This window comes from Eurosta solidaginis, chromosome 5, assembly GCF_040869045.1.
Source record: "Eurosta solidaginis isolate ZX-2024a chromosome 5, ASM4086904v1, whole genome shotgun sequence".
Lineage (NCBI taxonomy): Eukaryota > Metazoa > Arthropoda > Insecta > Diptera > Tephritidae > Eurosta > Eurosta solidaginis.
Window position 1 is genome coordinate 205665318 of NC_090323.1, and position 12725 is coordinate 205678042.

The window sequence follows — 12725 nt, forward strand, 5'->3', positions numbered from 1 at the left end:
ATTTCAAACTTCACAGTCAACATTTTCTTATAGCACCCTGTGGGAAGTTGTCACTCAATTTTTACATACACTTATGCAATTGTTTTAGTATTTGTGTAGCCGGCTCTGCTATAGAGCGTGTTACTGTGTTATGAGCATATACCAGTTTGAGCGGCATTGCACAGTCAGCTTTGTGCCAGCGAGTGTGCCACTGTGTTAAAAATTAATCGATAAGTGTACGTGTGCGTGCCGCACATTACTGAGTGTTAACACAATAACACAGCACAGTGCTGTGTTACTCAGCCTTATGTTTCATTCCTAACCTAACTAAACGAAGACCATGCGAAGCATTGTAAATTTTACCAAGTGGCGCAACTAACAGCTGATCGGTGAAAATTCGCACATTCACACGCACAGTTCTCGACTCAGTTTCAAAAAAAAACTAGATTATTTAATTCAAATTTTAAGGTGAGATAATCCTTGCCAATTTATGTATACAGAATATATATGGCGTTTTTGTTGTTATTAAAACAATAGTTTTATTTATATTAAAGCTTTTATCATTTTTTTTTTAACTTTGAAAAACTCCGAACACCATTCCTTCATTATATGACATTCGACTGCCTAGTCCACTGCCTTCCACTCTATTCGCAACATAACCTCTACTTAAGCTGCCAAACTATATAGTAAACAATAATGCGAAGACTCTTCAACCACGTTCGGATACCATGCGGTCATTTCATTGTCATCAGTGATTTCATTGTAAACTGTATCATAGATGAAAACTGTATAATTTTAAGAAAAGTACCAACAATTCTAAAATTATAGTGCGAAAATGCGCTTGCCTATTTTATACGGAAGTCAAACCGGTACAGCTCAAAATGTGGCCGAACAAATTTGGCGCGAATCCAAAAGTTGGGGTTTCGATGGGCCTGTTCTCCCAATGGACGAGTATCCACTGCAACAATTAATTGAAGAAAAATTGGCAATATTTGTGATAGCTACTACCGGTGATGGTGAGGAACCAGAGAATATGAAAAAAACGTGGAAATTTTTATTAAGACGTAATTTACCGGCTGACTCCCTGCAATACCTCAGATTTGGTTGTTTGGGATTGGGCGATTCCAGTTATGCAAAGTTCAACTTTGCTGCAAAAAAATTAAATAAACGTCTTACACAATTAGGGGCAACAGCAGTGCTACCATTAGGATTGTGCGACGATCAGCATGATTATGGATTAAGTGCAGCTGCATTACCGTGGATAAATGAGTTATGGAATGAATTAGGTAAGTCGCATTATCTTAAGAAAGAGGGCGAAGCTAAGAATGTTTTCAAATGGAATGTGACGTATGTGGAACCATCCACGCCCTTATTAGATGAAGCGCACCTAAAATGGCCACTGAAGACGAAACCCATATGTTTTACATTAAAGCAAAATCTACGCACCACACACATTAATCACTTTCAAGATGTGCGGTTGCTGAGTTTCGATTTTCCCAATTCTGTTGCTTGGAGAGTTGGTGATGTATTGGATTTACATCCTGCCAATTCCAAAGAACAAGTAGCACAATTTTTCGACCTTGTAAACGAGCACAATTTGGATTTTAGTGAGTCAACTATTGTAAAGTTGGATTCTATTTATAATGAAATGCCTTTGCCAATGGCTTATGAAAATCCTGTAAGTGTTGGTCAATTAGCGAAGTATATATGGGATTTGAATGCATGCCCAAGGCAACGTGCTTTTGAAATTTTGTCATTGAATTGTGAGCACGAACTAGAGAGAGAAAAATTAGAAGAATTTGCTACAATGGAGGGTTTAGACGATCTTATTAATTATGTAAACCGCCCACGTCGTACGATACTAGAAGTTTTACAAGACTTTCGGCATAGCACTTCAAAACTTAAACTGTCCATGTTATTTGAGTTATTTACTCTAATACAACCACGTAGTTTCTCTATAGCTTCAATGCCAACGACAGGATCTCTTGATCTTCTTGTCGCAGTTGTTGAATATAAAACAAAAATGTTTACGCCTAGACTTGGCCTGTGTTCAAACTGGCTGAAATCTCTGGAAGTTGGAACGACAGTATTCGGTATTATAAAAGATGGAACCATATCATTACCAAGCGAGGTTGCAACCCCTTTAATAATGATTGGACCAGGTACTGGTATTGCACCCTTTCGTAGTGTGTTACAATACAGAAGGGAACAACAAAGAAACGGAATCGAAGTTGGTGACTTGATTGTTTTCTTTGGCTGTCGTAGCAAAACAAAAGATTATCATTTTATGGATGATTTTATACGTTGGGAGGCTGAAGGATTTTGTAAAGTGTTCGTAGCTTTTTCACGTGATCAAGAACACAAAGTTTACGTTCAACATTTAATAAGAGAACAAAAGACTCGCCTGAGTAAGTTGATTTTGGAGAAGAAAGCTTTTGTAATGGTTGCTGGTTCATCAAATAATATGCCTAAAGCTGTACGTGAAGCATTTGCTGAGGTGTTCGATGGTGACGAGGAGTATTTGGAACAGATGATTAAACAGCGGAGATATCAAGAGGAGACATGGTCTTGAAAGCATACTCAATCCCCTTAAAATGGTTAGTAAAATTTTTAATTCTATTTTGTAGATTAATTTTAATAAATGAGATTTAATGGTGGTGCCAGGCAATATAAACGTAGTTTGCATGCTTCTATGAAATTTTGTGTGTATAGTTTCAATAAGATGAAACAATCTCTCACAGTTAAGACAAGAACAAGACGAAACAATTTAAAAATGTTTGGAGTGGCACGCTTACAATGTTTTTGGCGAACAGGTCTGTAGTTGTATTTGTGTTTACACATTAAAATTGTCATCAAAGTTCGCAACAGGAATGGACCATAGGGAAGTTGAGTTAGTTCCCATTACAAATGAAAATATGGTTGGGGTCATGTGGGAACTTGCATGCAGGTCATAAAAAATAAAAAAAAAAATAAATATAAGGCGCGATAACCTCCGAAGAGATCTAAGGCCGAGCTTCTCTTCCAATTTGCGTCGTGCTCCCCTTGATTTTCTCTACAAATTGGCCGGACGGGACCTACATGTTTTATGCCGACTCCGAACGGCATCTGCAAGGCAGATGAGTTTTCACTGAGAGCTTTTCATGGCAGAAATACACCCAGAGCGCTTGCCAAACACTGCCGAGGGGCGACCCCGCTTAGAAAAATTTTCTTCTAATTGAAAAACCTTATTTCTAAAATTTTGATGGTGCTTTGCCCGGGGGTGCGAACCCAGGGCATACGGTGTGGTAGGCGGAGCACGCTACCATCACACCACGGTGGCCGCCGCCTGCATGCAGGTCATACATTACATATATCGGGGTTGATTTTAGACAAGTAAAAGATAAACTCGATACAGTATCCACAACGGGTGAGGCGCGTCTTTCTTGGTAATCCGCTTTCTTCTCCTGTGAGGGTTGGCTTAGGGCCTCCTTATGATTAGATTAGATTATTTATTTATTACGGCCAGAAGTCTAATTCGTAAATTTGAAAATATTACAGTTTTTTATCTTATAGCTAAGGTTTTACAATATTCATATAATTTTGTTTTAAATACTGTTATTTGGTTGCAACTTTTTATATCCATAGGCAGATCATTGTAACTTTTCAGACCCTTGTAGAAAATGTTCTGTTGATCAATTTCAGTTCTAAAAAACGGTAATTTGAAATTATGTTTGCTCCTCGTATTTATGTTGTGAGTTTGCTCAACTACTGCTATATTTTTATTTAAATACTCAGGTACATTTCCATGTTTGATATTAAATATGAATTTCATGGAGTGGAAAAAAATCTTTTGTTTCACACTTAACCAGTCTAAAGTCTTCAACATGTCAGCCGTTCGTGTATCTCTAGGTTTCTGAAGAATAAATCTCATGCATCTATTTTGAAGCTTTTGGAGCTTGTCTACTTCTTTATCCGATATTATGAATAGAATGGACGGGCAGTACACGAAGTGCGGTTCTATAACTGATTTATATAAGATTATTTTGTACTTTTTCTGAATGAATTTCGTTGTTCTCTACATCACTCCTATTTTATTAGCAACTTTTTTAATTGTATAATTTACATATATGATCTTCAAATTTGAGTTTATTATCAATTATTATTCCTAAGTATTTTATACTGTTAACTCTTTGTATGATTTCATCATTTATTTTTAGCTCGGCTATATCCTTCTCATTGATATTCCTCCTTGTTATTATCATATATTTAGTTTTATTTATGTTTAGTTTCAGTCTATTACCACACAACCATTTATACAAGATATTTATTTCATGTTGCATTTTGGCGAGTGCAGTATTAATATTATTTTCACTTATCATAATTAATGCATCATCCGCAAAAAGTCTAATTTCACAACCTTCGATAGCATTGACTATGTCATTTATGTATATAAGAAATAATATAGGTGCCAATACTGAGCCTTGAGGTAACCCTGTGGGTACCTCTAATTCATCCGACGTCACAGCATTTATAACTGTTTTCGGCTTTCTCTGCTTCAAATAGTTGCGGAACCATTTAAGTTCAATATCAGTTATGCCAATCCGCTGCATTTTTTTTATTAATATCTCTCTATCCACCGTTTCAAAAGCTCTTTTGAGGTCAAGGAAAACTGAAACCACTACTTTTTTGTTGTTTAGCTCTTCTTTCCAATCAGATATCACCAAGTTCAGCGCTGTCTCACAGGAGTGTTTTTTTCCTAAATCCTGACTGTTGGTAGACTAGTATATTATTTACTTCAAGATGATTCACCAACTGATTCTTAACAACGACTTCGAGAATTTTAGCATCACTTGGCAGGGTATTTATGGGTCTAAGTTCTTCAGGTTGCATTGTCTTTTTAACTTTTTCCACAGGTATTATTGTTGACGTTTTCCACATTTCAGGTACTACACCATCTTCTAAGCTGTTATTAATTATTTGAGCATAGAAATATCCGGTATACGATATACAATCTTTTAGTACACCTTCGGATAGCAGTTTTCTTCCACCTATTTTATATTTAAAGTCTGTTAAGATATTAATAACATCATCAGTGGTAATTTCAGCAAACTTTAATTTTGAATGGACTTGTGTATCCTCTAGTGCTACTTGACAGGTTTCGATGTTATTATTAACTAGCCTTTACCCGCGGCCCCGTCCGCAAGGAAAATTTTAAATATATGGGCTATTCGCGTTAGCCTGCTTATTATCTGTTTAAAATTTTGTTTTCTGTTTAATACATTTTATTTTTGTAATTGAGTAAAAAAAAGAACTAAATGAGCTGATAACCTGATAGGATCCCAAATGATCCCGAAATTATCCAGAAAAAGCTACGAAATGACCCCAACGCTATCGCGGACGGATCCCGAAAACTATCCAGAAATGCCCCGAAAGGGTCTCCAAAAGTTCCCCGAATAGTCCCAAAAAAACCCGAAATGAGAGCGACACGATTCTAGACGTATCCAGAGAACCACACAGGAATGATCCCTGAACGTGTTCCAAAATGATCCCGAAAAGGTTCCGAAATGACCCTGACGGGCTCCCGGGCGGATCTCAAAAACTATCCAGAAAATATCCAGGAAGGGTCCCTAAATTATCCCGACTAACTCCAGAAAAAGTTCCGAAATGGCTCCGAGGGGATCCACGATGGATCGCGAAAACCATACAGAAATGATTCCGGAAGGATTCCAAAATGATCTCGAAATAGTCCGGAATGGACCCAGATGGGATCCCGCACAGATCCAGAAATGATCCCGGAAGGGTGCAAAAACTATCCCGTAAAAGTAACAAAAAATCCCGAAATGGCTCCTACGGCATCCCGGACGGATCCAGAAATGATCTCGGAAGGGTCCCCAAATGATCCCAAAATGGTCCCGAAATGACCCTGATGGATCCGGCAAACCATCAAGAAATTATGCCGAAAGGGTCCCAAAATGATCCCGAAATAATACAGAAAAAGTCACGAAACGACCCCTAGAGGATCCCCAAATGATCCCGTATTAGCCCCGAAAAGGTCCCGAAATAACCCCGACGGGATCCCGGACAAATCCCGAAAACCATCCAGAAATGATGCCGGAAGGAATCCCAAATGATTCCGTAAAAGTCCCGCATTGATTCCGACGGGATCCCGAACGGATACCGAAAATCATCCGGAAGCGATGCCGGAAAGGTCCTCAAATGATCACCTAATAGTCCCGAAATGACCCTTAAGGGGTCGTGGACGGATCTCATAAACCATCCAGAAATGATCCCGATATAGTCCCGAAGAAGTCCCGAAATGACCCTGACGGGATCTCGAACGCACCCCTAAATGACCCTGACGGGATCCTGGACAGATCCCGAAATCCATCCAGAAATGATCTTGGGAGGGACCCCAAATGATCCCGAAAAAGTCCCGCAATGATTCCGAGGCGATCCTGATCGGATACCGAAAACCATCCAGAAGTGATGCCGGAAAGGTCCTCAAATGATCACCTAATACCAAAATGACCCTGACGGCATCCCGGACTGATCCCAAAATCCATCCAGAAATGATCTTGGGAAGGTCCCAAAATTATCCCGAAATAGTCTCGGAAAAGTTCAGAAATTACCCTGACGGGTTCCCGGACGAATCCTGAAAGCCATCTCTAAATGATCCCGAAAAAGTCCCGAAATGACCCTGACTGGACCCCGAAAGGATCCCGAAAACTATCCAGAAATGATGCCGGAAATGTCCTCAAATGATCACCTAATAGTTCCGAAAAGACCCTGACGGGATCCCGAACGGATCCCGACAACTATCTAGAAATGATGCCGTAACGGCCCGCAAATGATCCCGAATTAGTCGAGAAAAAGTCCCGAAATGAACCCGACGGGATGCCGGACGAATCCCAAAAACCATCCTGAAATGATGCCGGAAGGGACACCAAATGATCCCGAAAAAGTCCCGCAATAATTCCGACGGGATCCTGAGCGGATACCGAAAACCATCCAGAAGTGATGCCGAAAAGGTCCTCAAATAATCACCTAATAGTCCCAAAATGACCCTGACGGCATCCCGGACAGATCCCGAAATCCATCCAGAAATGATCTTGGGAGGGTCCCAAAATTATCCCGAAATAGTCTGGGAAAAGTCCAGAAATTACCCTGACGGATCCCGGACGAATCCTGAAAACCAATCTTAAATGATGCCGAAAAAGTCCCGAAATGACCCTGATGGGACCCGGAAAGGATCCCGAAAACTAACCAGAAATGATGCCGGAAAGGTCCTCAAATGATCTTCCAATAGTTCCGAAAAGACCCTGACGGGATCCCGAACGGATCCCGACAACTATCCAGAAATGATACCGAAAGGGCCCGCAAATGATCCCGTATTAGTCGAGAAAAAGTCCCGAAATGACCCCGACGGGATGCCGGACGAATCCCAAAAACCATCCAGAAATGATGTCGGAAGGGACCCCAATGATCCCGAAAAAGTCCCGCAATTATTCCGACGGGAATCTGAACGGATACCGAAAACCATCCAGAAGTGATGCCGGAACGGTCCTGAAATGCTCACCTAATAGTCCCAAAATGACCCTGAGGGCATCCCGGACAAATCCCGAAATCCATCCAGAAATGATCTTGGGAAAGTCCCAAAATGATCCCGAAATAGTCACGGAAAAGTCCAGAAATTACCCTGACGGGATCCCGAAAGGATTCCAAAAACTATCCAGAAATGATGCCGGAAATGTCCTCAAATGATCACCTAATAGTTCCGAAAAGACCCTAACGGGATCCCGAACGGATCCCGACAACTATCCAGAAATTATGCCGCAAGGGTCCGCAAATGATCCCGTATTAGTCGAGAAAAAGTCCCGAAATGACCCCGACGGGATCCCGGACGAATCCCAAAAACCACCCAGAAATGATGCCGGTAGGTATCCCAAATGATCCCGAAATAATCCCGAAATGACCTCGTCGGCATCCCGGACGGATACCGAAAATTATCCAGAAATGATGCCGGAAAGGTCCACAAATGATCCCCTAATAGTCCCGAAATTACCCTGATGGGATCCCGGACGGATCCCGAAAACGATCCAGAAATGATGCCGGAAGAGCCCCCAAATGATCCCGAAAAAGTCCCCAAATGACCCCGACGATATCCCGGACGGATCCCGAAAACCATCCAGAAATGATGCCGGAAGAGCCCCCAAATGATCCCGAAAAAGTCCCCAAATGACCCCGACAAGATCCCGCACGGATCCCGAAAACCATCCAGAAATGATGCCGGAAGAGCCCCAAATGATCCCGAAAAAGTCCCCAAATGACCCCGACATACTCCAGAAAAGGTTCCGAAATGGCTCCGAGGGAATCAACGACGGATCGCGAAAACCATACAGAAATGATTCCGGAAGGATCCCAAAATGATCCCGAAATAGTCCGGAAATGACCCAGATGGGATCCCGCACAGATCCAGAAATGATCCCGGAAGGGTCCAAAAACTATCCCGGAAAAGTAACAAAAAATCCCGAAATGGCTCCTACGGCATCCCGGACGGATCCAGAAATGATCTCGGAAGGGTCCCCAAATGATCCCAAAATGGTCCCGAAATGACCCTGATGGATCCGGCAAACCATCAAGAAATTATGCCGGAAGGGTCCCCAAATGATCCCGAAATAAAACAGAAAAAGTCACGAAACGACCCCTAGAGGATCCCCAAATGATCCCGTATTAGCCCCGAAAAAGTCCCAAAATGACCCTGACGGGATCCCGAAAGGATTCCGAAAACAATACGGAAATGATGCCGGAAAGGTCCTCAAATGATCCCCTAATAGTCCCGAAATGACCTCGTCGGCATCCCGGACGGATACCGAAAATTATCCAGAAATGATGCCGGAAAGGTCCACAAATGATCCCCTAATAGTCCCGAAATGACCCCGACGGGATCCCGGACGGATCCCGAAAACCATCCAGAAATGATGCCGGATGAGCCCCAAAATGATCCCGAAAAGTCCCCAAATGACCCCGACGAGATCCCGGACGAATCCCAAAAACCATCCAGAAATGATGCCGGTAGGTATCCCAAATGATCCCGAAATAGTCCCGAAATGACCTCGTCGGCATCCCGGACGGATCCCGAAAATTATCCAGAAATGATGCCGGAAAGGTTCCCAAATGATCCCCTAATAGTCCCGAAATTACCCTAATGGGATCCCGGACGGATCCCGAAAACCATCCAGAAATTATGCCGAAAGGGTTCCCAAATGATCCCGTATTAGTCGCGAAAAAGTCCCGAAATGACCCCGACGGGATCCCGGACGGATCCCGAAAACCATCCAGAAATGATGCCGAAAGCGTTCCCAAATGATCCCGTATTAGCCGCGAAAAAGTCGCGAAATGACCCCGACGGGATCCCGGACGGATCCCGAAAACCATCCAGAAATGATGCCGGATGAGCCCCAAAATGATCCCGAAAAAGTCCCCAAATGACCCCGACGAGATCCCGGACGGATCCCGAAAACCATCCAGAAATGATGCCGGAAGAGCCCCCAAATGATCCCGAAAAAGTCCCCAAATGACCCCGACGATATCCCGGACGGATCCCGAAAACCATCCAGAAATGATGCCGGAAGAGCCCCCAAATGATCCCGAAAAAGTCCCCATATGACCCCGACGAGATCCCGCACGGATCCCGAAAACCATCCAGATATGATGCCGGAAGGGTCCCCAAATGATCGCGAAATAGTCCCGAAATGATTCCGGAATAGTCCCGAAAATGTTCCAAAATAACCCCGACGGGATCCCGGACGGATCCCGTAAACTATACAGAAATGATCCCGGAAGGGTCCCAAAATGATCCCGAAAGAGTCCCGAAAAAGTCCCGAAATTACCCCGGCGTAATCCCGGACCGATCCCGAAAACCATCCAGAAATGATCCCGGAAGGGTCTCGATATGACCCTTACGGGATTACAAATAAAGTGAAGCTAATTATAAAACCATGTTAATAAGGCAGCAGGCGCATTGGAGCGAATGAAAAGTTACATAGAAACATACAGGTAAAGCTAATAAAAGCGTGCTAATAAAAACAATTGATGGAGGGCGGATGGCGGGTGTAGAAGGAGAGGACTACTGATCGTTCCTCCAAAATTGTCTAGATCTCGATCTGTATGTGCTAGATACCAAAAACTATTGAAGTAGGAGAAAATTTATATTGAGTTATAACAATTTATAGATTTTACACCAGAGGGGGGTGATAAAGGGGGAGGGGCGGCGGAGTGTTTCACTGCTTACTTTGTAAGCCCTCGACTTATTTGACCCCTTGAGTCTGTGATATTGGTGAAGGCCAGTATACGCAAAGTTATAATGTGTAAAAATTATTAAAAAGTAATTTCTCGAAAGGGTCGTGGGACCCCCACCCCCTCTTTCCATGTTCGAAAAAAATTTCGCTAGTAGACTACTGTCTGTGTCCCAAATTTCATCAAAATCCGTGTAGCCATTCTGGAGTGATTCAGTCGCAAAGACGAAAAAATATAATAATTAAATTATAACTGTTCCTAGGGGGCGGAGACCACGCCCCTTTTGAAAAATATATAGCTAGTAGATCCTTCTAGACTATTGGCTATATGTGTGCAAAATTTCATCCAAATCTGTCCAGCCGTTCTTGCGTTATTGAGTCACAAAGACAAACGTCTGGACAAACATCCAAACATCCAAACATCCAAACATCTTAACATCCAAACTTTCCAATTTATAATATACTAGCCTTTACCCGCGGCCCCGTCCGCAAGGAGAAAATGAAATATGTGGGCTATTCACGTTAGCCTGCTTATAAAGTTATCTGTTTAAAATTTTTTTTTCTGTCTAATGCATTTTATTTTTGTAATTGAGTAAAAAAAAGAACTTTTTGAGCTGATAACCTGATAGGATCCCAAAATGATAACGAAATTATCCAGAAAAAGCCACGAAATGACCCCGACGCTATCGCGGACGGATCCCGAAAACCATCCAGAAACGCCCCGGAAGTGTTTCCAAAAGTTCCCGAAGTAGTCCCAAAAAAACCCGAAATGACAACGACACGATTCTAGACTTATCCAGATAACCACACAGAAATGATGCCTGAAGGGTACCAAATTGATCCCGAAATAGTCCCGAAAAAGTTCCGAAATTACCCTGACGGGCTCCCGGACGGATCTCAGAAACCATCCAGAAAATATCCAGGAAGGGTCCCTAAATTATCCCGACTAACTCCAGAAAAAGTACCGAAATGGCTCCGAGGGGATCCACGATGGATCGCGAAAACCATACAGAAATGATTCCGGAAGGATTCCAAAATGATCCCGAAATAGTCCGGAATTGACCCAGATGGGATCCCGCACAGATCCAGAAATGATCCCGGAAGGGTGCAAAAACTATCCCGGAAAAGTAACAAAAAATCCCGAAATGGCTCCTACGGCATCCCGGACGGATCCAGAAATGATCTCGGAAGGGTCCCCAAATGATCCCAAAATGGTCCCGAAATGACCCTGATGGATCCGGCAAACCATCAAGAAATTATGCCGAAAGGGTCCCAAAACGATCCCGAAATAATACAGAAAAAGTCACGAAACGACCCCTAGAGGATCCCCAAATGATCCCGTATTAGCCCCGAAAAGGTCCCGAAATAACCCAACGGGATCCCGGACAAATCCCGAAAACCATCCAGAAATGATGCCGGAAGGAATCCCAAATGATTCCGTAAAATTCCCGCATTGATTCCGACGGGATCCCGAACGGATACCGAAAATCATCCAGAAGTGATGCCGCTAAGGTCCTCAAATGATCACCTAATAGTCCCGAAATGACCCTTAAGGGGTCATGGACGGATCCCATAAACCATCCAGAAATGATCCCGATATATTCCCGAAGAAGTCCCGAAATGATCCTGACGGGATCTCGAACGCACCCCTAAATGACCCTGACGGGATCCCGGACAGATCCCGAAATCCATCAAGAAATGATCTTGGGAGGGACCCCAAATGATCCCGAAAAAGTCCCGCAATGATTCTGAGGGAATCCTGATCTGATACCGATAACCATCCAGAAGTGATGCCGGAAAGGTCCTCAAATGATCACCTAATACCAAAATGACCCTGACGGCATCCCGGACTGATCCCAAAATCCATCCAGAAATGATCTTGGGAAGGTCCCAAAATTATCCCGAAATAGTCTCGGAAAAGTTCAGAAATTACCCTGACGGGTTCCCGGACGAATCCTGAAAGCCATCTCTATATGATCCCGAAAAAGTCCCGAAATGACCCTGACTGGACCCCGAAAGGATCCCGAAAACTATCCAGAAATGATGCCGGAAATGTCCTCAAATGAACACCTAATAGTTCCGAAAAGACCCTGACGGGATCCCGAACGGATCCCGACAACTATCTAGAAATGATGCCGAAAGGGCCCGCAAATGATCCCGTATTAGTCGAGAAAAAGTCCCGAAATGAACCTGACGGGATGCCGGACGAATCTCAAAAACCAGCCAGAAATGATGCCGGAAGGGACACCAAATGATCCCGAAAAAGTCCCGCAATAATTCCGACGGGATCCTGAGCGGATACCGAAAACCATCCAGAAGTGATGCCGAAAAAGTCCTCAAATGATCACCTAATAGTCCCAAAATGACCCTGACGGCATCCCGGACAGATCCCGAAATCCATCCAGAAATGATCTTGGGAGGGTCCCAAAATTATCCCGAAATAGTCTGGGAAAAGTCCAGAAATTACCCTGA

General features: G+C 43.0%; 1 protein-coding gene across 1 annotated transcript; it reads left to right on the forward strand.

Annotated features, from left to right (window-relative positions):
• The first annotated feature begins 681 nt into the window (after positions 1–681).
• On the forward strand, positions 682–4050 carry LOC137252260 (NADPH-dependent diflavin oxidoreductase 1). The gene is made up of 3 exons (XM_067787724.1): positions 682–2576; positions 3604–3672; positions 3754–4050. The coding sequence occupies exon 1, from the start codon at positions 815–817 to the stop codon at positions 2549–2551; it is 1737 nt and encodes a 578-aa protein (XP_067643825.1). The 5' UTR covers positions 682–814; the 3' UTR covers positions 2552–2576; positions 3604–3672; positions 3754–4050.
• Positions 4051–12725: the final 8675 nt, after the last annotated feature.

What these genes read in the sequence shown, in the direction of transcription:
- LOC137252260 (XM_067787724.1), top strand. Translation starts at nt 815, where the DNA reads ATGCGCTTGCCTATTTTATACGGAAGTCAAACCGGTACAGCTCAAAAT.